The sequence below is a fragment of the Grus americana genome, chromosome 1 (genome assembly GCF_028858705.1).
Source record: "Grus americana isolate bGruAme1 chromosome 1, bGruAme1.mat, whole genome shotgun sequence".
Classification (NCBI taxonomy): domain Eukaryota; kingdom Metazoa; phylum Chordata; class Aves; order Gruiformes; family Gruidae; genus Grus; species Grus americana.
The window spans coordinates 14,263,243-14,290,426 of NC_072852.1; the positions used below are offsets into that span (position 1 = coordinate 14,263,243).

A 27,184-nucleotide genomic window follows, 5' to 3' on the forward strand; every position below is an offset into this window, starting at 1 on the left:
GGACCTGTTCCATGGACCATGTTATGCCCACAGGTGGGACTGGGAAGATCTCTTGGTTTGTGTTATTTGCAAAGTGCTGTTAAGTGTGATGTACTAAATATTAAAAAATACCATCGATGCTTGCATTAGAATCTAGGTGTTTAGTAAAAGAATTTGGTTTATGATTTCATGTAAAGCCCGCATGGCTTGAGAAGTCTAACATCAGAATTGTTGACATTTTTATTGAAGCATGGATCTTTAGCTTGGTTCACCATAAAGTGAAGCATTTTATTTATGATAATAGACAGTTTAGGGCTATGGGGGCATTATAACGTTGCTGGTGTAGATACAACTTTATCAGAAGATACAAACATGACCCGCAATAGAAACAAACACCAAAGAGAACACGATGAAACGTTCACTGTTTACAAATCACTTCATTACTACAGACACCAAATGGCAGTTACTGTAAGTAAATCAGTTGCAGAGAACTGACTACATTTAGACGACAGGGAACTGGGAACTTCTGTTTGGGGCTTCATCCACAACTCCTTAGTAGAAAAAGGTTTAATGTCAAGCATTCTTTTTTTTATCCACAAAACAATGCTAACCAACAGACATATCAAAGAATAAGACCGAAGGATATCACCGCCTTTACAACTACTTTTGCAATTATCTTTTTGATTAGGTACTTTGATTTTTTTTTAATACATTTTGTCAGAAGGTAAATAGCCCAAAAATCAGCAGCAAAAATATTACAACAACAAAACATGTAAATACAGTGCCAATGTGTCATGTTGTAGAAGAGAATACAAAAAGGACAAACAGTGATAACTTAATCATATAAAATGACACAGAGCTGAAATACAGTGCACTTAAATACCTATGTGACAAAGAATGTTAAATTCTGTACTTAGTATGTAGGTTTTTTTAAACATAAAATCTGAAAAGTCTTTGTGCTTAAACTTTTTTTCCTGTTAAACAGAATTAGTTGCTTACTTCCAATACTGCCACTGTAACTGATATTACAACAGATCACAATTTTCACAGACACATCAACATTAAAACATTTACCTATGAGAAAATAAGTCACTTCTCATTAGTTCACAGTGTGAAAAAGTGGTGTACACTCTGTCTTGAGAAAGGCTTTCAGTTATTCATCAAGCCAGTTGCAGAAAAGTCCTGATACCAGACGCAGTGCTAAATTTAAAGAATGGAAAGCAACACATCACATGTTGGGAGGAAAAAAAATAAATTTCTCATTTCTTCATGGATATCGTCTAAGTGACCTTCGTCTTCTGTTGTAGAAATGCCTGAGCCCATGTTGCCGTGAAAAATTCATCATGTAATTTTGTTTGCGAGTGCTGTTAAAATCAAAGGGCGGAGGAAGAGAAGAGTGTTAGTTTCTTTTATACATACTTTAAATTCTTTTGGAGCAGTGAGCTAGTGGCACAGATTCTTCTTTGTCCTTGCATGACCTTTCAAGCCTGTGTAAAGTGGTGTGAAGTGCACCCTTTGTACAGCAGCAAGGTACAAGGCAATCGAGAATCTGTCCCACTTTGCTTTTATTTGCAATTCATTATCTTAGGGAAAGGTTAAGAGCTTTCAGCTAATGAAACCTTGTGCTGCCCAGGGCCAGATTCACTAAAGCTGTATGCACTTCATGCCCTCTCAATACAGGGCGTCTCTCTACAGTGGTTTTATACTCCAGTTATCCTGTCTTCAATCTTTATGCTTTATCTTGAGAACAGAAGACGACCTTTACTCCATTATCTTCCTCTTTAGTCCACCTTTCATTATCTTTACCATATAGGAAGTAAAGTACAACACTTTTATGCAGACTTAATGTTTCCCTCCCCTATACACTCCCATCCAAAATGAAAGGAAGATCTGGAAAATAAGCATCATCATGTCTGGAAGGAGACCAGGCAAGAGACAGCCTGACTGCAGCCTAATTGAAGAAGGGACACTTGTTTGGAAAACCTACCTGGAGGACAAGACCCATCCCACCTAGCATAGGTTTCTACTTCTCCCATTGAGGGAAGAAAGAACGATGAGAGGGCAGCAGTGGACAAGACACTGTCTGGGACTTCAGTACCTGAAACCCATCTAACTCCTAAGGGCTGGATTCCTGCCTTCAGTTTCCAAATTTCAGCAGCTTTGGAAATGGAGCTGTAACATCTGTGGTGCATCCTTGTGAGTCTACTTATGGGCTACACAGACTTGCATATACATTGGAGAGAACAGTATGTGCAGCACCACAGACCCTCTACATCCTACTGCCTCTACTGTGGCAGGGGACTGCAGAACAGCCACAGAGTTTCATCTGGCTGTGCCTGTTCTTGGTCCATTTACATACATATCCAATCCCTAGTGCATGCACACAAATAGAGGTCTAAATAGATCTACAGCCAAAGTGCATTCAGAATTACATGAGAATGAAAAGGTTTGTGTATTCTGCAGTTCTGATACAGGATGTCTCCTTTCAGACCTACAACCTGCAGTGAGCTTGGCCAGATGTATAAAGCAGCTGAGATGTTGCTGTAAGAGAGACAGTGACTCTTGCACTCTGCACTATAGAGTCCCATGGTATGGGAAAGAACTTTTGATCAGAGAACTACTTCTAAAAATAGTATCACATACTACTGCCAGACTCTAGTTTTTAGAGCCACCTGACCCCCTTCCTCCACATGGAAAAATGGCATACAAGATACTCCCATAGATGCAGTCAGAGGATGCAGTTTCTTTAGGAGATCGGAGCACAGCGTTAATCATGCAGACCCCAAGGACAACTCCAGCATGTGTAAGGAGCTTCACACAGGAGGAACTGCTGGTGACTGTGTGGCCAAATTTTGTTTTGGTTTCCAGGGGAAAGGAGCTGCAAAGTTGTAGGGAATCTGTGCAGTCTCAGGCTAATTTCTGCCTCCCTCTCCTAATCCTCCCTGCCTAGTTAGGCCTTGTGCTTTCTAGCTTCATCTTGCAGTGGGAAAAGGATGCCTGGCCTAAGCATCTCTGCTCCAAGGGACAGGATGTTACCAGGACCCTCCAAACCAAGAAGTCCATCAGATTTTAAAGGTGAAGTAAAGGCCTGCAGTAGACATTACAGTCAACAAATCTCCCATTTGTGGGTGCAAGGCAGGTTTTCACTTGTGTTTGCTCTGTGAGTAAGAAGTAAATACTCATACTGTAATCAGTCATACTTTGCTCTCTAGTGCATAAGCTTATTTTCAGTGAATGTGGCCCTTAGGAAAAACGTATCATTGCATGCTTTGCAAATGACGTATGATCCTCCAGAGGCAAAGACAGCTTTTGCTGTAGTATGCTAATTTCATCAAAAAAAATCTGTATAACTATTATACCCTTTTCAACAGCTAATCTAGAACACGATTGACTAAACTGAATAAAAGCACTTGTGTAAAAATCTAGGTTATAAACCCCTACGCAAATCCAAGTCGCTTCCCAACTAGTTTTCCAAATTATTTTTTTTTTTTTTGCCACTGGAATGTGCATACAAGAGTGAAACAAAGTCCAGCTCCTGGTGACAATGAAAGCAAATAGATCCACACTCAGCATCACTTTTGGCACTCCCACAGTAAGGCAGAGCTCTAGAGCATTTGGCAATTGAGAGAGGGGTTAATGTTTGAGATTGTCCTGATTTTCACCTGACTTCTACAAGTGAAAAGGAAAGGTCTGTGCTGATTTTTAAGAGGTTTGTGTGAGAGAGTGACAGTGGTGAGTTTATATAGTTTTAATGCCACTTGGTAGCTCAAGTGCAAAGAAGCATTGAAGATCAGTCTTTGTTTTGGTCCTGTAGTCATCTCAGTGGAACATCACCCTCACTCCAATGCTGAGAGCCTCACAGAGGCACAGGCAGGAGGGAAACCACAACCCCAAACCTGCTCCTGAACGTGGCTGCCATTGGTCATGAGGCTTGAAGGAGATCTTAATTTTGCCTTCCTTTTAATTCCCATTGCCTGGGAAGTGGGTGATTCCTTAGACACAGGGCCTTCAAGGTGACATCCCACCTCTCAGAAGAGTATCCTAACCATGAAGTGAGGATGGAGCACCTATCTGTTGGGAGAAGGCTGCTCTGCAGCCAAAATACAGGAGACAGGGGTCTGGGAGAAAGCACAGCCCAACTTTGAGTGGCCTCGCTTTAGGTACGTGGGACCAAACAGAGCCTGTCAATTGGTTTGGCTGAAAAAATTGCTGTTTCTGGACCTGCTTAAATTTAGGACTGAGCTTGGCTGTGAGATCCTCAGCTTGGGCAAGACTTGGACAGCTGAGGCACATGCTGAGCTACAGTCCTTGGCCCAGGGGCCTTTGCCTTCCCCCATCTCCCTCCTGCCTTTGGTCTGCTCACACTGAGCAGCAGCTCAGCAGAGATTTTCAGGACTTGTTTTGGACACTGCCAGGTGCCCCTGGCCTCTATTTCACTTCAAATACCTAACCATTTTGTGTCTGGCCTTAAAGTTATGATGAAGATGTTTAACCAATGAATAAAGAAAAAAAAAAAAAAAGAAAAGAAAGAATTGAAAAAAGGAACAAAGAAAGGGTTACCTAATAACTTGAGAGATTTACAATTTTTTTATGTGTATCATTCTGTTTTGTTATTTTATAAGATTATCAAGAAGTTACAAAGAAGCATATATTTATGTCTTACACTGAACACTAGAGCAGTGTAGTATGTGAAAAATAAGAGAAATCTAAATTCTCAAGAATTAAATGCTTATTTTTTTTACTTGCACTGACATGGTTCAAACTTGTCCTCACTGATGTCTGAGACAGACTTTCCAACTACTGGTTGGATGCCACATAAAAACTTCATTCCTGCTATAGAAAATGGCATGATTTTCACTCTTGCTATAGGTAAATATGTATACCCTATGTATTATATTATCATATCATATACTGTGTATAGTCTGGTATCCACAAAATCAGAGTAAGTCTATATTTATTCTTCTGAATTAATTTTATATATTGGTAGGAGGTAAGCACTGTATAAGAGAGATCAATAGTGCTTTATAAGTTCACAGTAAGAATTATATATTTTGCAGGAGTACATACGCATTTCTTGCATTTGGTGGATTTCAGAATGCTTTCAATACTATTAATAACAAACTTAATTTGTATTTTCACAGACTGATAAAAAGCTTTACCATACTTCTGCTGTTGTTTTCTTGTTTGGAGCACCCAAAATGTGCTGGGCAGCATGAAGCTATATTAGGAATAGACTCCTCCTTCCATAAGGGAGGGTGTGGAGGGAACTTTCTGGGGACAGCAGTGGCAACTTGAAGGCTGCTTTGCAAGTGTGTAATGGACTGGTCAGCATATGCTGAGCCTCCTGCCTTTTCTGTGTGTTCACAGAACCATCAGGGAATCAGAAAAGTACAGATCCAAAATAGTTACCTGTGTATTGCTGATGGAGCAAACAGCAAAAGAAGCAATTAATAGGAGCAACTGCTGCATAATCTGTTTGACAGTTTTGAGTGCATTATTAAAAAAATAAATATAAGATAATACTGCTCCAATTTATGTAGGAAACTCTAAATAACTTTCCGGTGAAGTCATGGCAGTTATACTAGTTAGATGAACACAATATGCAGCCAATATAGAAGAAAAATTCTGTCTAGGGCATGTTCAATAAATACCTACAATAAAGCAATTTATGAGAAGCAGTTGCTCTGGGTCTTTACACTTTCATAGGGCATTGTGGCTATTGCATGTTTCCTAAAGCACAGTTTGAGCTACAGGTCTGCAATTTAAAATTTATGAAAAGAGAACATAGCCAAATGGAATGAAAAATATGTGTGTAAAAAAACCCCAGTATATACTAACATCATTAATTATTTCTGTGTTTTTATTTATAATTGGCAGGGCACAATAGGAACCAAATAGAAACAAAAATTTTTGGATAACAAAATGAAACATGAACAAAGCCTTAGAAAGCAGGAAAGGCATCCCTCTCAGGACTAGGCTTGGGGTAAATTTTGAGGCTGAATTACAAATGCTTTGTTAGGAGGGTACTATAATGAGAAAAGTGATGTGCTCTGACTGAAGTCCTGACAGCTCATGATCAATGACAAAGGTCTTTGGCTCCGGTGAGGTCAAGATTTGAACCCAGAGCTCAGTAACTATGTTGCTTAGTGGTATCTATTAACTGCGACAGCACAGAGCAGCAGAGCTACAAGAAACAAAAGAACTACCTGGGAGATGCTGTGTGTCTAAGGGGCACGGCGTGGCTGTGCCACCATGCAGATTCACTGACATATGCTACCTGGCTGTGGCTTCAGCTCTGTGGTCATTAATTACAGAAAAAAGTGGGAATTCCCCCTTGGAGCTGAGAGGTCGCCCATGCCACACGCTGGGTACCCTCCATTGGCAGGTCTCGTTGCACCGCAGAAGGAGAAGCCCTTCTCAGCGCAGCCTCAGTGAAATTCCCACTGCGGTATGGGGTGAGGTCCTGAACACCTTCCACTAAGTTTAACGTCCCCCAGTGCTCCCTGGGGAAGAGCTGCAGGATCAGGGCCCTCAGGAGCTACATGGCACATCTGAAGAGTGTACAAACGATTTTCCACTGACCCACCATTGACAAAGCTGTGCAAGAACTGTAGCTGTAACAGCAACATACATTTGATATTGATCCAGGGAAAGTACTTACCTTATTCTAGTGTAAAACCAATGACAGCAAACAATGAAATACAACACAAGTTAGAAAATGCCTTTCAATGCATGCAGCACTGTGATTAGTCATAAAACCCTGATGAGGTTTAGAGGCAATATAGGACTTTTCATCTCTTTTGAAAATAAAAATTGAACAAATTATTTCCTGGTATTTTAAATCAATGTTCATATCTTTATATTCTATGAAATTCAGCATGCACTTTTAAGAAACATAATAAAAATGTCATAAAAGCACAGACTGCATCATATTAAATTTGGCATAAATGTTGTGAATATTCAGGTAATTATCTAATGTTTGAACTATTTCTGTTCTTTCTTATAAATGTTGATACTTGAATTTAAGTGCATTTTTCAAATCATTGCTTTTTACTTAAAAATATGAATGTAAATGCTTTTCCATGTGACCACTCTTTGTTAGAGCTGCGATATATAATTTGTATCTTAATGTTACAAAATAAGGATAAACATTCTTTGCACCAAATGCAACATAAGTTCTCACTAAATCATTTGTGCCAAAAACGTGAGAATATCTTGACAATGAAGAGCATGGAGTGATGGCTATGGAAGGATTCATTCTGTTAACCAACAGTTAACCATAAAATAGTTGGTGGAGATAATATTTCTTGCAATCCTTGCACAACTCAAATTCCCTTGGATCACATCATGAGTTTTTGGGTGCAAAGAAAGCAACATCAGACCCTTAGCATTCGGCTTATCATTGCCCTTTAGTTCTCAATACCTTTGAGCAGAATTGAGTTTATAAGAGGTCTATAAGGGCCTGCCCCATACACAAAGAAACGGCAGTTCCAAAGGCACATGCAAAAAAGTGCAAGGTGTCTGTGCAGCAGACAGGCCAAGAGCTGTGCTTCCAGAGAAAAACAATGTGCAAATGAAATGCAGGGCTGGACACGGGCTCTTCTTAGGGCAGAAGTATAGGGGCACAGAAAAACACTCTTTCTTAAGTCTGGGGTAAAAGACTTCTTTATCCTAAGAAGAGCCACGTGGAAATATGAGAGTTGTGCCCAAAGCTTTCTTTACAAATGGAGAGAAAAATGCTGCACTAACAAGGAGTAATTGGTACTAGCTTTAAAGAGACTGGACAACTTGACAACTAGTATCCTCTCCCCACTACAGGACAGACATCAACCGTTGTTAAAATAAGTTGGCAAGATCAATTTAATGTATAACATAGTCGAAGCAGGTGGTGTGTGTCACCTGTTTGGAAGAGGTGCTCAATTTGAGCACCATTTGCAGCTGCATCACAGTCTTAATGATACTGCTTTTTAATGAGTGATTCAAATAATTAATTTGAAAGTGGAATGATTTTAAGTAACATACAAAAGCATCCACCTTTGGCCTTTCTTATCACTGCCAGGTATTTTGCATGCACATATAATCTGTAGGTTAATTTTTCCCCCCTGCAAACTATCTTGGGAGCAAAAAGGAAACAAAGAAATTGTACCCTGAAAATGTGTTTGCTTGTGGGAGGATGATGGCCCTTGACTCAGAAATCAAATGGACTGAACGGAGTGTCACTACCCTGGCTGTGCATCAGCTGTAAGCTGTGTCTGCACTACAAACTGGCAGCTGGGCCTGCAATAGAATTAATTTGAAATCTTTGGATTGCTGAGAAGAGTTGAGCCATGAAAGCAAGTATTCAGCAGGTATTCACAGATTTGTCCCTGGGGTGAGCACTGTACGGAGGAGCAGGGACATCCCTTAAGCTGGATGGGAAATAAAATCAAGAGAGTCCTTGGTTGTGCTACATCCCTACAGACCAGCTCTCCCTGCTGGCAGGTGCTTGCCCTGCTTGCCCCCTTACTCCAGCCCTAAGTCTGCTCAAGGAGAACGTGGCTCAATTGCCCATGGGCTGAGGAAAAGCCGGCACAGTGTGTGCCTGGGGGTGCAGGCAGCAGAGCCAACACCTTGGGCATTTGGGAAAATCAGGTCTCTTTGTCAGCCCACAAGGTAGTGGAGGAAACACAGGATGAGATGTGTGGAAAGCCAGGAATTTCTGTATGTCCCAAAACACACCTCCTAGTATAGGTCAGCTTCTTGTAACTCCTCACAGGTGAGAGGCTTGCCTGCTGCGGCAACATGGGTACACAGATTGCAAAATACCATGAACATCTAGGACTTAAACCAGGGCCAGTGAGGATGATTTTAATGGTGCCCAGAGAGCTGTATGGAGTCTTGTTCAGGTGGGTGATGCAGTGCAGGGCTGTGAGAGGACTGAGCACAGACTGCGTTAGACACGGACCATCAACAGATCCTGTAGCCAGGGATGTTCATGGCTTTGTGGAAGAAGGTCACAGTGCCAGCAGGAATTACTTCCAATTTGGGAGGCACAGATATTTCTTAAGGTATCCCAGCTTTGGGATGAGTAAGCCAGGCAGAAGCCTACTGACTCTCAAATGACTCGCTATAGAATTAATGGGAAGAGGTACTGACAGCACCCAGTGAAATGGCTTTAGTTCAGACCATGCCAGAGAGCCCTGGGGTGGCTATCATCCACAGAGCTCTCCTCTGGTGATCTCGGTGGGAGGGCAGAGCGCCCGAGGGACACTGCCTCCTCGCCTCCTGCTGGAGAGCTGCCTAGGGGAGGTGGCTTGCTCTCCGCAGGGGCAGGCAGGGTTTCTGTGCCCTTCATTGGAAACTGAAGGAATTATAAGAATTAAAGCTAAGTCCTATCCCTAGTATTCATGGCATGAATCCTGGTAGCCCTGGTGTGTGCAGGATCATCCAGGGTTAAGTGCTGACAGACACTGATCCAGGCTCCCTCTGTATGCCTGGAAGCACTCCGTGGAGATGACCAAGTGTCTTCATCATTTTACAGGTGAAGAAACTGAAGTGCTGGGGGCAAAGGGACCAGTGTGAGGAGGCAGAGCTAAATGAAAACCCATGTGGGAGTATCTGTTGACAAGGAACAGTGTGTTTCCCTTCAGAAAGCCTTCCAAAGGCATTCTTGAACCCTTTATGGGTTAGTTGCAAATAAAATTTAAGAGGCCTGCAGAATATTTTGATGAATTGGAAGGTGCAGGTAGAACTTAAGCAAAACAGAGGGCTCAAAGCCACCTGTCACGTCCAAGCACATGCCGGCATATGAACCAGATGCGCCACAGCATGTAATTCTGTCTTTCCTGAGCAGCGCGTCTCACGTGTTGTAGTTAGCAGGGGCTGGAACTCCACACCTGGCCTTTGGGAAATACACTGCCGTGGCACTGCGTTTCAGTACTTGGTAAAGGAGAAATCTGTCTTCCTCTGTGGGTTGTACCAGGTGTCACTTGGACAGGATGGAAACTGTCTCTTAGCCTGATATTTTGGCCATTATTCAGAAGAGCCTTAAAAGCTCTGTAACAGGAGAAAAAGAGAAGGCAGAGAGCACTGCCTGCCCATCTGGTTCCTTCTCTAGGCAAGGTGTGATTACTTGCTATAGCATTTCTATTGCTGTCTCCATTCTAGTATAACATATCCCATACAACTGACTTGTCACCACTCAACTTGTGTGTCTAGTCTAAAACCTGGCAGATCTCATTGTCAAGGCAGTTCTCCAGAATTCAGCCTAAGAATCACTTTTAAAAGATCTGTCCTATTCCTCCTTATACTCCCTAATCCTCCCTCGGATTGAAGGATAGTATTACGCTTTTATTTTTTTCCCACTTGTTATTTTTTTTTTAGTTGCAAGGCAGAAAGACATGGGAATATTTCAGAACTACCAGTTCCCTTTTCCATGTTTTCCCATATACTGTGAACCTCCTGCAGGTTCATACTCTTTCATCTTTTCTGATGCAACGTCGTACAGCCATTGATTAACTAAGTCAGGTATCACATCTGTTCCTCTGTTCCTTCAAGCTTTAAGCTTAATGTTATGGAAGCAGAGCCCAGCAGGGTGTGTAAAAGCAGCGGAGCATGTACAGTTACTCAGTGTTGGGACCAGATATGTTTGGGGTTGATATGAGTGCCATGCAAGCTGGTGCTTCTTGGTGGACAGAAGAACAGGGCTAACTAGCAATCAGATCATTCACTTTGCTACTGTTACAAAACATTACTTGCAGTGTCTCTGCTAATTCAGAAACCTCATGGTTATAATTACACAGTCTGGAGGTTATCCAAACCTAATTTCTTCATTACTGTTTTTTAAATTGTTCAATGAAAGGAACGTTTGAACCTATCTATGGAGCAGGCACGCCTCTCTCTGCCAACCACTGTCAGCGATGAGTTCCCGCCCGTGAAGCCACTAGCATTTCACTTCTACTGGAACTAAATTGTTAGAGAAAAAGCAGGTCATCTCTTCGTGATGTAACACAGGAAAAATGGGTTAGCTGCCAGCGAAACCCATCTCAAGAATGGGAGAATCAGAAGGGTGCAGACACTTTACTTGGTAAAATCTTGACAAGGGGATGAATATAGAGCTCGGACCATAGGAACCTGATATAGTGAACCCTGTTTCTGAACAGTATCCTTCTTACTAAAAAAAGGAAATGAATAAGGCATTAGTTGCTAACGCAAAATTTTCAGAGGCACAACAACATTACTTTGTGCAAAGAGCAATACAGCAGAGTCTTTTGTATCATCGAAAGAATATAAATTAGCCTTAGATGGCAGCACAGTGTTCAACAGAAATACCCTTTCTTATGTCCCAGCACAATATTATTTCGCAGTCATTGCTGCATTACAGGAACGCACCGATACTCGGTGGCGATAAAGCCCCGCTTTCCCTCCTGCATTTTTCCACGATGCACAACACATACTCCTGCTATGCCACTGAGTTCATGACCATCTCAACCGCTGATGGTTGCAGTCAGGGCAGAGCATTAGCAAAGACTGGTTCTTAAAGGTTTCCCTGGGCCACAATGGTTCTTACTGAGCTTAACACTTGTGCCATGCTGGAGGAATTTCAGTGCTTTCTGAGATGGGGTGGGATGAGGTGAAGCTGATACTCACAGGACGACTTCTACGTGGTCCAAAGCCCACTGATCATGACCTGTTCCATTGTGACGGGGCTGCCACCAGCGCAGTAAGACTCCTTTCATTCGTGCCTCCCTGTCGTCACAAATGTAAGAGCCTGTGAGAGCTCCAGACTGTCAGTGGTTTGCACATCCCTATCTATCCCCCAACAGAAACTGAGAGCAAAGTCAGAGTGTTATTTCTACATCCCTGAACATCAACACACTTTATGTGCAAAACATTTAATGGTGAAAATGCACACAGATAAGGAGGATTATTTTCTCCCCTTCATATCTTTAAAACAAGTATTGTGTTTTTCTTTCAAGTATATTGATAAACACTAGGCTGGAATTTCTTAATCAGCTTTCCCTTTAAGTTTTCTTCTTTGTTTACCCTCTCATCAACCTTTTGTCTTGCACAGTGATGCAAATATAGATTCTTTCTTAACAGAAATATATCTTGTGCACTTAGAAGTAATGAAATGTGACTGGGTACTCACAGGGGAACATTATAAGACACTCTTTGGGCTTGTATAAAGTCCTTTGGCTGATGCTGTGCAATTACTTGCCATGTAATTCCATTATTTACACTGTATTGGAGGAGCACTGCCTTGTCTACAGTGTTGGGATCACTCAGATTGGTATTGCAACTGTCTGTTTGTGAAATGCTTCCAATTTGCAAAACAAACATGATTTTGCTGTAAAACACAGAGAGAGAAATTATTTTCAATATGCAAAAAGTATTCAAACAGGAACAATAGCATTTCCAGGTTTATTGCAGTTACCTTATTAAAACTTTGAGCATCCACAAGAATCATTACTTTTAACCTGCAAAATAAACTGTTCTCACATCTCTAAAACACAGCTCCCCTTTCAAAGTAATAGTTTATTGCATATGAGATATTGCCATATATTTGGAGGCAACAGATTCAATTTTACAATGTATCTGCACATAACTGAGATACAGAAACAGTATAAACATGCAAATGAGTGTATGAAAAGCTAAGAAGGGCAAATAAAGGTTGAATATAATAAAGTGCCTAAAAGATTTCTCATCTTCTTACCTGGGCGTTCAAATAGGAAAGGAAGAGCCTGATTTATATCTGGCCCATTTGCCAATCCATCGTGTTTCTAATCTGGCTTTAGACAACAAAATACAAACCAGTCCAAAAAGCTGTCACTCTGTTAAGAGCCAGCACAGGCTGGTTGTGTTTGTTTTTCCACGGCCAAAGAGGCTCAACAGATGAAAAAGATACTCCTGTTCATTGCCAGGTGAATATAATTCTATCTGACAACTGAAACGGGAAAATGAGTCTGTAATTACTAACAGCATCTTTAGTCATCACCGTTATGGATGCACATACAAACATGGGATTTGTCTTATCAGATCAGGCACTGGTCCAGACAGTCTGGTGTCCAGTCTTTGCCAACGGCTTCATGGCCAGCGCTGACTTACTAGACAGTGCTCTGTTGGGCATGACAAAAACATCTGACCTTTTCATCTGACATCGCTCCCTCCTCACTCTCCATCTCCCAAATGGAAGTCACAAAGCGTTTTGCCAACCGTAATGTTTATCTGCCAGCCACATCTGACTGCATAGTAGAGCCACGTCAGTCCACCCTTACCAGTACTGGCTCACATGACTGCACTTACATATAAAGAGTTTCCTTTCTCATGAGCTGCTAAAAGACCATTTTAGGCTCAAAGTATTACCTTGCTCGGGTGAGATCCAGAGGCTTAGTCACAGCTTGTCGTATTTGACATCCATTAAAATAGAGCGAATCTCCGTGGGCGTAGGGTGCCAGCTGTCCGCATCCATTCCCTATCACTCCCCCCTGAATGGTTTCCCAGTTTATTTCAGTGACTCTTTCAGATTCAAAATTATCTTTAATATAACTGGGGAGGTCATGGCTAAAAACAGAGCAGTCATCACCTAAAAATGACACAGTGAAGTTATAAACCACACAAAAATCAAAAGCATTGAGAAAATTGAGTTACAGTTCATGTAATTCCATTCAAGTTTGTGTGTGTGTGACTACAGTGTGACTACAGGCTGAATATATTTCAGCAGATCTATTAAGAATGTGCACATTGCTGTACAACATTCATTTTTAGAAAATTGAGGCTACGAGTCTTATTCTTTACAGCAGTATTACTTCAAGAACTGCAATAGGGTTTCTTCTATTTTGCATTCATGCCAATATAAGAAACCTCAAATTGCCAGTTGAAGGGAAATGCATCTAAAACAGGGAAGGGATCCCATTTTATAAAGTTATGAGACTCTGTCCTGGAAGACATTAGACACTGGCTCCAGTCCCACAAAGCACTTCTGATTTAAGGAGGGCACTCAGGTACCATTAGGCATGTGCTCAGCTGCATTGCGGGATTAGAGCAGAGCACTCTGTCCTGACGGGGCATGGAGGTGAGTCCTGTACAGGGGCCAGTCACCAACATTTGCATCCCCTGTACACATCCTCTGGGAAGGAGCACAGGGGTGGAAGCCATTTCTGGGTAAGCAGGTAGCCATGTTCTGCCTTCGATGATGGCTGAATGGGCTTTACATGCGGTGTCTGACAGGAGGGACTACTGACTCAATCCAGAAAGAGTAAAGGGAGGGAAGAGCTGTTATTTGCAGCTATTATTAATTTATAAGCTGTTACTCAAGCATTCCAGTGATTAATGTAGACATGTTACATCACTCTGTCTTTATCTTTTTGTTTAATTTTGAGCTAGATTAGCTAGATTATACATCTGCAGCAGATGTATAAGAAAGAAATCGAAGAAATGAAACCTTGGTATCCTTCGTCACAAATGCAGATGGCTCCAGTTGTGCAATATCCGTGGCCGCTGCAGAGCTTAGGGCACGCTTCCCCAATGTACACGTGGTCGATTGCCCAGCTTTGCTTCTCTAGTTCTTCTCCCTTCTGAATCCACCTGAACTGAGTTGCACTGCAAATATCAAAATCCAAACACCGTATTATGACATCTAGCAATTAAACTCATCTGTACAGCGATGTTCAAATATGCCAGCAGCAGATGTAATGAAAGATTTGGTGTGAAGGGGTTGTGACTTCAGTAACTGGGAAGACCCACCCTGAATAGGTGGCTGCTATGTCATTGGCAGTAGCAACTTCTATTAACAAAAAGCTTCCTGAAAAACATTAATTATGTATCAGATCTAAATCCAGCAATAAAGAAGCATTTTTAATTCACCAGTTGTTCCAAGCAAACAGTGCCAGCAAGACAGCTGACATTTTATAGGCCCACAGTGAGCTGACCTTTCAGTAACCTACCTGGATGAGACATGATCAGGCAGCTGAATAGTTATTCTTCTCCACATGGAGCTGTTGACAGAGTTATAGATGGTGGCTTCGTGGAATTGAAATGGGGAGCAGCCAATGGTATTAGATGAGGAAGGAAGACAGTGTGTCTGGACGAGCTGCCATGAATCTGTTCTGTAGGAAACAAACAAACAAAAGTTTTAGAACAACTGAAAGAATAATGGCAGGGAAACAGGTAATTTCTAACGGTCGTGGCATTGCCTGTCTTACTAAACAAACCCAAGAGATTGTCAACAATGGTTTCCATGCTCTGTAGCCATAGATGGACAAAAGGTGAGAGGCTGAAACCCCAGTACAGCCAGGGAGGGACTTTCCAGCACCAGGTTTGAGTGCTGTGAAACCCTTGGTGGTGGTACACACAGCAGAGACCAACCCAGAGTTCCTCTGGGCTGGCATGACAGAAGGATTTATATAGGAGCTGGCTCCTTAGTCTCTTTCTTACAGTGTTCAGAAAAGTGTCCAACAGAATTTGCTCCATGTTCACCCACAGTCATCTGAGCACAGACAATTCATTCACTTTTACAAGTTATAATGCACTACTATTACTGTACTGCAGCACAGGGGGAGACAGTGTTATTGTTTGCTAGTTAAAGACCAAATTGGAATTAAGTAACCTCCACTTCATTACAACTTGGTCCTTAATATATAGTCCTGTATCATACTAAGACAACAGTTTTCTGCGAACATGGTTTTCTGCAAGCACATTTTTAACAGAGCATGTTCATGACCATAACTGCAAGCTCAGTGCCATCAATCTGTCAACATCTGGGATAAATTATAAAGAGAATTTATGGGAGTTATGTAGACAAATCCCAGTGCTTGCAAATGGGTTTTGTTCAGATCCTGTTACAAGACGAATAGCAAAGTAATTGCTTTAATAAATAAAAGCTCTCTGGGTTTTTAATATCATAATTAATTTTTTTTAGGTCTATGTATTCTGCTGTCATTTACCTGGCATCCTTTGTATACTCCAGCATCACAGAGTGGAGGTCCCCACAAGAAGTTGCCTCACAGCCAACCACAATCTATAGCACAAATAAAATTGGCTGCTATAACAAGTCAGGAAGACATTCAATGTGATATATAATGAAGTCTTGTTCTCCTGTTTTTCTTGACAGGGTGTATAAAAGAGATTGCCAACTTAGATCTTGGACAAAATCAATCAAAAGTGGATGGAAAACAAAAGACACAGTACTTCAGATACTGCTTTTACTTAATGAATTTTACTTCATCGCCACTGTTATTTTCAAGCAGAATCCTAACACTATGTTCCTAAAGTTCAAATTAAATATCTAAACAAACATTGTTTCTGAAACACAAAGATGTAGTAGCTCCTTGGTATTTCAGAAAGTGAAGTACCTAACTATGTATTAACTACCTTTGAAATTTATAATTTGTAATCATAAACATGTGGATATAAACTTCAAGTCAATCCAATTTAAGAACAGAATTATTCCAAATATTTTAAATAATAAACATATTTGTGTGATATTAGAGTGGAAAGACTACAGTACCAAATGTACAGTACTGAATAGATAATAAATAGATAATAAAAAGCTAAATTTTACGAGCTTCAAAACCAAATGGCAGCCATGCACTAGAGCTGAGTTCTTAGTTCAGAAATAAAATTTTTGCTGTGACTAATGAAGAAAGAGGAGGAGAGAGTCAGGAGAGAAAAACTTTGCAATGTCAGTTTAGTAATATGAACTATTAAATGCTGATGGGTTATCATAATTTTGGCCTTAAAATAGAGGAAAAGGATGATAGGCTGGGTAAAATAAGCAGCTTCGGGGGGGCTCTTGGCATTCAGTAGTAAAAACCATGTCAGACTCCTCTTTTATATAATTTCTTTGAAGGTGGCATGCTGTGTGAGTGGGGGAAGCAGTGCTTTAGGGGTTATATTAGACAGTCAATATAAATTAGGCAATGATGTTGAGAAAAGGTGAAAATATTGATTAGTGGAAGATGGAAAATTCTGGAACTGTCTTGTCAAACAGAAGAGCAAGAAAAAACATAACAAGAAAATGGATGACTGTTTTGATAACCCCTAATTTTGATATTAGGTCCTGGCTTATTTAAGACATGGTGCTTGGGGAAGGGCTTAGAACATTTCTGGATAACAACTACATGTTGCCTTTGGCCCTGTGCAGAATTCTACCTAAAACAAAGTAAAATATTCAGAAATTATTCTCTGATTATTGAGGTCATTTGCCATGACACAAGTAAGTAGAAGGGTTACTTCTACTTGAGCACTTTTGCATTTTCCATATGCAACTCTTCTCCAGCTTGCCTCTACCTTGCCTTTTCTGCTTAATCATTAGTTAGGGGAAAAATAATGGCATATTCTGCATGCTGTGTATTCTCACCTTAGAAAATAATTCCTATTGTAGCTGATGATCCAGTGATTTCAGGAGAAAGGGATTAGACTCCCAGTCCCTCTCAATAACCCCCAAAGCATACAGACAGAATAATTTGATATTTAGTATTCACATAACCTAGCTGGTTCCCATTACCTACACTTCAGAATTTCCTTTAAATTCTTATAAAAATCATTATTAACTATTCATCCAATTGGGCATCCTAGTTGGAAGAAGAAGAATTTCTGGAGACACATTAGATGATTTTTCATTGCATACTTTACTGTGGAGATAGAGAACATTTCTTACTTTAAACTGCATCATGTATCCTGGCTGTATAATGAGCTCCCTGGAGGACAGGATGTTGTGTGTTTTGTCCTTTTTCTTATTTGGCCAGTAGAGATGGAATGATGGATTTCCACAGAACCCTGCAGTCCTGACTGCATTAGGGTAAAAACTCCAGTTTTCTTCATGAGAGGTGCCTTCTATTAACATAAGTTAAAGACAATTACTGCATTGTCTCAGTAAACATCAAGGCTTAGTAATGAATCCACAGAATCACTAGATACAGTACTTTAGTGATATAAACACTAAATTTTTGCTATCTATCATGACATACAGTAAGCAAGCTACTAACAGACATAATAAAAACATCAGCTCCAGGGAGGTAATTAAAATGTTTAAATAATAGCACTTTTAAAAAATATGATTAAATAAAACTTTACTACTGGGAATTTAAATGAAATGAGTTGGACTGAAATAATTTTTTTTTCCTTTCTTATAGGTATATACATATCTATATATACACACATACATATCTGAATATACATGTATATATATTTACACACTCCTATTATGAATGAAGAATAGCATATAAATAGCATTAGTCTACAAAATGAAAAATGTGCAGAGTTAAAAAAAAAGAAAAAGTGTGCTTGCAAGCTCACAGGGCTTATCTTAGATAAGATAATGCCAGCCAACAGATTAGCTGTCACAGCCTGTCTTACCATCGTCAAATGTATCTACCAGCTGGCTGGGATTGATCTCTGCTCCTCCGATCAGGATGTTATCCAGTGCCCACTGTGCCCGGTCGGGGCCTGAAACCACGATCCCATTGCTGATGGTAAAAGGCTGCCACCAGCGCAAGCGGGTTGTATTGGTCAGAGCGTGTTCGGGGAGGAGGATGTAGTCGTGCCTGACTGAAATGTATTTTTGGTAATCCATCTCATGAAGCAAAGTCCAGGATATCCCTTGAATGAAAAGATGCAGGTTTATTAATTAAAACAAGTATATGGTAGAATATTCTACAAGCTTGAAGAAAGATAATAGAAAATAAAAATTAATAGCTATGGTCTTCTGATAGACAAATCTTAACTTTTAAGGTTAGTTGGCAACTGTTAGTCATTGCAAGAGTAGTCTTGTAATCGTATAAAGGAATCGAATTGGCTGGAAGCCACTGATTACTGAAATCAGGCAGGAGGATTATGAAAAACTCCTGAGCAATAGATGGAAATTTTAGATGGGGAAAAAATTCTACAGGGATGACAATAACTTTACAATTAAAAATTATCTTATTATTTTGGACTTCTGTGACAACTTCTCAGATGTTCATGGTGCTCAAATATAGAACAAAGCTGTAGCTTAGCTGAAACTACACGATGTACTTGCCTCCATCAATGGAATAGTCTAGCAGCACTCCCTCCTTTCTGCAAGTTGGTCTGTGGCATGTTGTCATGTTGTTTTCACTCCCAATTCTCCCCCAGTACTGTAGAAACCTAAGAGTAAATGTGTAAGTTTATTTCTGTTAAAGATCTGCACAAATTGAGAAGTTTGCTTTCTGTTAGCAGACGTGCTGAAAATGTTTAAAATGCCAGCATTTTTAAGCAAGTGCCATCAATTTACAAGTAGAACAAAGGTTTCCAAAAACATTGCCTAGTAATTCTCAGGGGAACCTCATGAAATTCAGCAAAGTCCTGCCCCTGGGAGGGACTAAGTCCTTGCATTGGTACTGGCTGGGGACTGACTGGCTGGGAGCTGCTTTGCTAACAGTTCCCTGGGAGTGCTGGTGGTAAGGAAGTTCAACATGGGTTAACAAGGTGCCCTTATATCAATGAAGGACATAAAAGAAGTTGATAAGCTGAGGCAAGGTCAGTGGAGGCCACTGAAATGGTGGGGCTGGAGCATGTGCCCTGTGAGGATGGGCTGAGGGACCAGAGCTGGTTCAGCCTGGAGAATATAGCAGGGACTGGGAGACAGTGGTAATGCATCAAAAAAAGGGAAGTTCTGACTGCATGTAACAGGGGGGAAAAAATCACTGTGAGGGTAACTCAACACTGGGACAAACTGTCCAGAGAGACTGTGGGATCTCTGTCCTTGGATGTTTTTCAAGACCCAATGGACAAAGTCCTGAGCAACCTGGTCTGAATTAAGTGTTGACCTCACTTTGAGCATGAGGTTGGACTACAGACTCCCCAAGGCCCCTTCCTTCCTGAAAGGTTGTGTGATTCAGTGAATTCTTGCTGAATTAAAGAAGTGAGAGTGTGTGGCTTCATTAAAGCCATACAGTCAGGGGAAATGATGCTGAAGTTGTCTTCTATGTCATGTCCTTAGCTTGTCTAAACTGACATAATTCCATTGCTCTCCAGTGAAGTCATCCTTTTCTACAGCATGTGAATTGAGTCTTGTATGGGCATCCAAGAGAGGACAGCCTGCAGAGGTTATGTTCTGAACTTAGTGGGAAACACAGCTAGTGCCTGCAGGAGTAGAGACAGAGATGCCCAGGAAACTGCAGTATCTTGCCTCTTTGCAGGACAGGCATTGCTGACTCCAGGACATTCCTGGGGAAGGGGACCTGCTGCTTCACCTGGGCATGGCAGACCCTTTCCCCTGTGCTAGGGTGAGCCTTGGTCTCTGTGACTCATCTGAAAGCATCAATGCCTTGAAAATCATAATCTCATTAGTGTCTACTTGAGATAACACTATGTTTGTGGTGGCCTAGGAATTCCCTGAGCTACAAGCTATGTCGCCTGCTGCTTTGTCAGCATTTAACAGAATTCCCCATTAAAATGACCTGGAAATATGACCTACTTTGCACCCCGCAGGTCCAAATCTTGAGTGACAGCCTGCCTCACAGTTGCACCTCCAAAATACAGAGTTGTGTCTTCTGCGAGAATCCCACACTCAGTACAGGTATTTCCACCTTCTAAGGACATCCATAAGTCTGGTTTGATTTCTTCATTGTCAAAGCGCTCTTTCAGGAAAGTCTGTAAGGTGTTTAACATAAAGCACAGGTAATTATAATCTTACGTCTTTCTGATGATCACAGCTGGAACTGACCTAAACATGTTTAGGGCTCATGAACACTGTAATATTTTTTTTTCAGGGTGACTGAACATAATCACTTTTGAGTGAACATTTAGCCACTTGAACTGAATTGGCTAAATGGGAAAATATGTTAGGGCTTGATTTTAACATACTTGGAAGGTAATCCAGCACGCTAAAATTTGCATGTGCAAATGAATGGGTGTATTGGGCTTTTGTGGCAAGGTCTTGGTAGCGGGGGTACTACAGAGGTGGCTTCTATAAGAAGCTGCTAGAAGCTTCCTCTGTGTCTGATAAAGCCAATGCCAGCTGGCTCCAAGATGGACCCACCGCTGGCCGAGGCTGAGCCCATCAGCAACGGTGGTAGCACCTCTAGGATAACAGAATTAAGAAGGGGGAAAAAGAACCCAGCAGCAATTGTAGCCAGAGAGAGGAGTGAGAATATGTGAGAGAAACAACTCTGCAGACATCAAGGTCAGTGAAGAAGGAGGGGGAGGAGATTCTCCAGGCGCCAGAGCGCCTGCAGCCCATGGAGGACCCCACGCCGGAGCAGGTAGATGCCCAAAGGAGGCTGTGACCCTGTCGGAAGCCCATGCTGGAGCAGGTTTGCTGGCAGGACTTGTGACCCCGTGGAAAGGACTGCAGCCCATTGGAGAAGTTGGTGGAGGACTGTCTCCCATGGGAGGGACCCCAGGCTGGAGCAGGGAAAGAGTGTGAGGAGTCCTCCCCCTGAGGAGGAAGGAGCAGCAGAGACAAGGTGTGATGAACTGACCACAACCCCCATTCCCCGTCCCCCTGTGCTGCTGGCAGGGAGAAGGGAGAGAAATGGGGAGTGAGGTTGAGCTCAGGAAGAAGGGAGGGGTGGGGGGAGGTGTTTTAAGATTTGGTTTTATTTCTCATTGTCCTACTCTGATTTTGACTGGTAATAATTTAAAGTATTTTCCCCAAGTCGAGTCTGTTTTGCCCGTGACAGTAATTGGTGAGTGATCTCTCTCTGTCCTTATCTCGACCCAGGAGCCTTTTGTTATATTTTCTCTCCCCTGTCCAGCTGAGGAGGGCAGTGATGGAGCTGCTTTGGGGGGCACTTGGCCTCCCGCCTGGGTCAACCCACCACAGTGGGTCTAATTCATAACTGTGGTTATTTAAGACTATGTAACACTACTCCAATACATATCTAGTATGTATGGGAGAAATTACTATTCTGTATTTTTTCCCCAGCAAAACCAGTACTGCAATGAAATGTTAGGGTTATTGTAGTGAATACGCATCTATTGCAATTATCTGCACAAATATTCGCACTGAAAACCATCTAGAATATATCTCTGATTTCCACTTACCTCCAGGTGTGCAGTAAAAGCAATGCCATGAGTGAAATCCTGGCCTTAAGGAGATAGTAGTAAAACTCCCCTAAAACTGCCAGGTTTTTATCCCAAATGTCTTTAATGTGAAGAACACATTACTAATTAAAAATTGCAAAAAAATAATTATATTTGTTCATGTAATTAGTATTTCAGATGAAAACCAGAAGTTTATAATAATTCAAATAACATAATAACTGAAAAGTTAAATAGTTATATTCTTTTTAGACAGAATGCTGCTTAACCTGTTGTTTCTATGGAGCACGTACCTATTCTGTTCTTATCTGATGTAGAAAAAATGAGATGGTAAACACTGCATTTTAAACTAATTTGGGGCTCCTTACATATTCTTACATATTCCTTACATGTTAAGTTTTTAAAATATTTTTATTTTAAATTAGCAATATCTAACTAGATTTCACTCACTTGTACAGGGTAACACTAATAACAGCTAGGTTAATTAATTTTATGTAATTTTATGTCATTTTCTTGTATTCCCTACTTCAGTAAACTCTTTCATGATAAAGACAATCTTTGTACAGGTCTTGATTGAATATAATCATATCTGCAAGGGTGATTGCTGTCTAATAATGATCTAAGAATGAACAGTGAACTTCATCACAGCTTTATTGAGCAGTGTTATTTGCAAACGAACGAACCAGTTCTTGGATACTGCAGTAATAATTTTGTTAAAAAAAAGATAAAAGACCTGAAAATGGATTTGAGTGTGTTCAGGTTGACAGGAATCAAAGCTAAATTTCCAGTGGGATCTATCTCCTTCTCTCTCTCACTTTCTCAGACAAACAGATGGCAAAATTCACTCTTTATAACATGCAGTAAAATTACCTTCAGTGTTTGGGTCAGATAGCAGTTTGGTCCCGAATATCCAGGATCACAGATGCATTGCTCATTCAGGCAGTCTCCATGACCTCTACAGTTTTCCAGACAACCAGGGCCCAGATAGAAATTGTCGATGGCCCACTGCATATCTGAGTATTTCTGGTAGAACCGAAACCTCACAGGACTATATATAAAGGAATGAAGAAAAAGAGACATGTATAAAACAGCTTTGCTCAATTGAAAAAAGGTGGGCGAAACGCAATATACGTATGACTGTAGTATCCTCCAAGCTTCCACAAGTAATATCTGGCAGTGTCTGTTGAAACCAATTTTATACATATCCACATCTTCTTCTTTACTCATGTACTACCTACTACATATGGACAGATTCCAGAGGCTCCTGAAGCTGGAAAAAGTTATTCTGGCTTCTTGCAAGAGAATTTCAATTTTGGTTATACTTCCTGAGCAGATTACTCAAAGAATAGAAGAGATTTTAATTTTGCAGAAAAAGACAAATAGTTTGCATATGTGCAGACGACTGCAGACAATAAGGGTAACTTTTCCCACTCAGTAAGGTCATAAATCTACTCTCTAATTGACCACGGCTGTCTGAACAGAGCAGAACATGCTGTACCAGAGCAGACTGCAGAGAAGGATAACTTTGCTGCTTGTTCAGACCACCAGTCATCATCAATCTTGATTGATAAGAAATAAAATTATGCAGCATACATGATGAATGTGAATGCTGAAGAAATAAAATTATGTGGCATACATGATGAACGTGAACACTGCTAGTCTGCACTTTCCTTGAAAGAAAACAAATAGGCAGATGTGTCCCCTGTTGTGTTTTTCAGAAGGTACTGAATCCAAGACAAAATGAGTAGTGAATTCATACTTACTTGCCCACAAGGTTTTCAGGCAGTGAGTAAGTTACTCTTTTCCACCCTTTTGTGGGAAAGAAGACAGATGGCTGCGAAACACTCCCAGAACATTTTGGATCAGCTGGTAAACATTGAGGTACCAAGTAACTCCAGCTAACGCCAAAGTCAGTGGAATACTGCACATGGACCTGATTTTGTGCAAGTTTTTCTGAAGTTTTACATCCAACAGAAACCTAATACAGGAGAGAGCATAAGTGAATTAGAATTAATTGTGGTGGTGGTTAGAGTTTAAAAAAATGTTTGAATCTGAAAACTGACTGCAAAATTTTACTGGAATGGTGGCAGTAACAGTGCTTGTATGGTACCAGTTATCTGCAGTTCTCATCAATATTCCCCAGACTAAGAACAGGCACCATATTCAGAGTTTAATTTTCTTCTGGTTAGCTCACATTTCTGGATTTCCAGGTTTGACACTTGTGCCTTTTACCCCAGTACCCTATAACTAACAAAGTTAATCTCCCCGCCTACATAACCTAAGATTTGAATATATCAGGCGGACCTTCTTTGTGGGAGAGATGTGCAAATGGCTCTTATAACTTCCATGTATTGCTGGATTATTTCTTCAATTTAGGTAAAGGGGTGTATGCAGAGTGGTTTGGTGCAGGTTTGATGTGAATGCATGCCAGCATAGGAGCAGTGTGGACACTTTTGAGCTGCTTTTTGCTCACCAAGCAGTTGTAACAACATAGGCATCTTGTATACGTGTAATATCTTTATTACATGATGTCCATACAACTGCTATGCTGGAAGAGAAGAGTGTCAGTTCTGAGAACAGCTCGCGATATTAAAGCTGACCAACATGGAGTAAGTGAGAAAAATGAGGATGGTCTACTGATAAAACTTTTCCCTTAGGGAATGGCTCATGCGTAGGCCTATACATCATCCTACCTCCTGAAAAATCTGCTTAGACTTGGAGCAAAATGTGGTTTTGAATATTTATGTTTCAGACAGAGATTCTACCTTGAACTGCATAATCCACCCTTCTGTAGGAGTCAGGTCATGGGTGACTGCGTAGACCTCTCTGCCATCATGACTCCCGCAGATCATGACACCATCAGGAGAATCACAAAACCTCTCAATTGAGCAATCATCATGGAATAACCAGTGTTCATTCACTTGAAAATAAATGGGAATGTCAGTAACATACAATGACAACATAAATTAAAGAAAGCAGGGAGTAGTGTTAACCACTAAAAGTGATTCATGGCTTTATTTTGCAGCCTACATTAAAATTATTTAGTATTGCTCCTGAGAATGTCAGTACCCCATCTTTCCCATGTACATATTTATGACATTTATCACATTCATTGCTCAAAGCACCTCTTACTACTCTCTTACATAAGCATTATAGCATTAGTTTTTAATGTTCAAGAAGTAAGGATTTGTGACTTACTCAGAACATAAACTTCTGTTGCACTGGATGTTACGGGAGAACTTTTTAATGGATGTTGCCTACACGTATGCACAAAGGGTACCCCAGCACTGTTAGCTGTTAAGCCTTGTAAACATCCAGATATACTTCCTCTACAAAATTTAGTTGCAAAATGTAACTTAACTTCACTAAAGAATGTTTAAAAAAGTTAGGAAATGGAAACAAATACTCAGGTTAAGAAATCTGCTTAGAATAATCTGGCATTTTTTCATCCTTTTTTCTTTCTTTGAAGAGAAATTAATCTTCTAAGAAAATTCACACAGTAAAAAAGGAAAAGTTACATAACATCTTTTTATTTTGCAGTTTGTGAATTAAAAACAAAAGACAAGACCCCTACAGTGACGAGATTGTTTGTGCCATCTGTCACAGTGAGACAAAGATTTGGGTGCTCAGCAAGATTTGGAAATCACTGCACTGACTTCTTACTCTTTAATACAGATCCACCTAAAACCTTTACCTGTAGTTTTGTCTTCCATGAACATGTCAAAGGCGATTCTCCCGGTGGGCCCTGCGTCGGCAGGGGAGCGCTCATGCTGTGGCAGGGGAGCGCTGCTGAAGGTGTCGAGCATCACCGTCCTCTGGTCAGCTGAGCCGGAGATCAACACGTTGTCAATAGCCCAGTCGTTCTGGTCCAGGCCATCGTGTTTAGGCTGCCACCAGCGGAAGCGTGTCCCAATGGTTTTGGCATCGTAGGGAAGGAGGATGTTCACAAAGCTGAAATACAAACTGAAAATTAGTTATCAGAAAGCCACAGGAGGAGGACACTTCTTTTGACCAGGTCCATTCCTGTTGTTTCCTGGACTACATGAAAGTTGGGAAAGCAGGGAAAGACTGCCTATCTTCTCGTATGAGAGCTTGCTGAAACAAAAACCTTCCTGATCACTCCCAGTGTCATCCCTGGCACAGGGGCTCAGAGTGAGGTGGGAAGGGCCAGCAGTCAGGCTGTGGAATGGTTTGAGCAACCTCATGTGTTCCAGCTGTGCTTATGGGACAAAATGCAATGGCCTAGACTAGCAGGGTATGACCCTAAGGTCCTGTTTAAGGGTAATGTTAAGAAGGGCAATATTGAAGTAAAATTAAAATCACAATTTTCAACCTGGAGCCTTTCAGCAGATAGCAATGTTCCAGTTCAATTTTCTTATTTCCATTACAATAGATGACTTAAAACTCTTGTCCAATTAAAGTGCTAGTGATTTCTTGGTGCATTCAAATGAAATAACAAATAATGGGTCCATCCTAGTCCCATTTTCTATAAGTCCTAAATTAATCAGTGAGGAAAAGGCCCACCCATACCTATGCATGTTTGAATCTCACAAGTGTCTGAAAACAGGGCTTGAGTTTATTCATCCTTTTGATGGATCTGCAAGAAGTCAGTTTTTCCTCTCCACACCATTTTCTATCTAGTTCAAGCAATGACTTTCTGCTCTTGTCAGTAAGAAACTAGACTGCAGATGAAAGTATCTTCAGGAACAGGATGGACATCATTACAGTGGCTATTAATTTATCTTCCTGCAACCATTTACAAATCTACCAGACTGCTACAGATTCCTTACTACCCTTGTATTTCTGCCCTAGCAGCTGCACAAATGCTGATGCTCAAGCACATATGCTAAAGCCATTCATAAATGCTTGCAGGAATGGACAGGCTGAACTCTTAAAGGTCTGACATCCAAACCACAGCAGTAATATATCTGTCAGGTTCTTATGAAACGTTCAAGATCACATGACTTCAGAACAAGCAATTATATAGGCAGAAGAAGGTATCTACAAACCCGGGCTTGCTGAACTGATCATAGAAAATTTCCATTAAGAGGCTCCAGGTGATTCCACCATTCACAGAATACTCCAGCAGCACTCCTTGGTTGCGGTTATTAGGCGTTATCAGACATCCATACATGAAATAAAACTGGATGAATTCTGCACTGGTGAGGTTCAAGTCCACTGTAACTAACATACGGCTGCAGCCCTTAAAAGCAATGAAAAA

General features: G+C 41.0%; 1 protein-coding gene across 1 annotated transcript in view; it reads right to left on the reverse strand.

Moving 5' to 3' along the window:
* Positions 1-218: 218 nt before the first annotated feature.
* Positions 219-27,184, reverse strand: part of RELN (reelin) — a 296,695-nt gene continuing 269,729 nt past the window's right edge. The window contains exons 49-64 of the mRNA XM_054839620.1: positions 26,973-27,166; positions 25,658-25,914; positions 24,729-24,883; positions 23,727-23,941; positions 22,834-23,011; positions 20,396-20,571; positions 18,977-19,083; positions 18,316-18,558; positions 17,618-17,793; positions 15,903-15,976; positions 14,904-15,065; positions 14,402-14,559; positions 13,324-13,543; positions 12,110-12,307; positions 11,608-11,706; positions 219-1,343 (exon numbers count right to left, since the gene is read on the reverse strand). Coding sequence (XP_054695595.1) covers positions 1,247-1,343; positions 11,608-11,706; positions 12,110-12,307; positions 13,324-13,543; positions 14,402-14,559; positions 14,904-15,065; positions 15,903-15,976; positions 17,618-17,793; positions 18,316-18,558; positions 18,977-19,083; positions 20,396-20,571; positions 22,834-23,011; positions 23,727-23,941; positions 24,729-24,883; positions 25,658-25,914; positions 26,973-27,166 — 2,709 coding nt within the window. The 3' untranslated portion in view covers positions 219-1,246. The remainder of the gene's footprint in view (positions 1,344-11,607; positions 11,707-12,109; positions 12,308-13,323; positions 13,544-14,401; positions 14,560-14,903; positions 15,066-15,902; positions 15,977-17,617; positions 17,794-18,315; positions 18,559-18,976; positions 19,084-20,395; positions 20,572-22,833; positions 23,012-23,726; positions 23,942-24,728; positions 24,884-25,657; positions 25,915-26,972; positions 27,167-27,184) is intronic.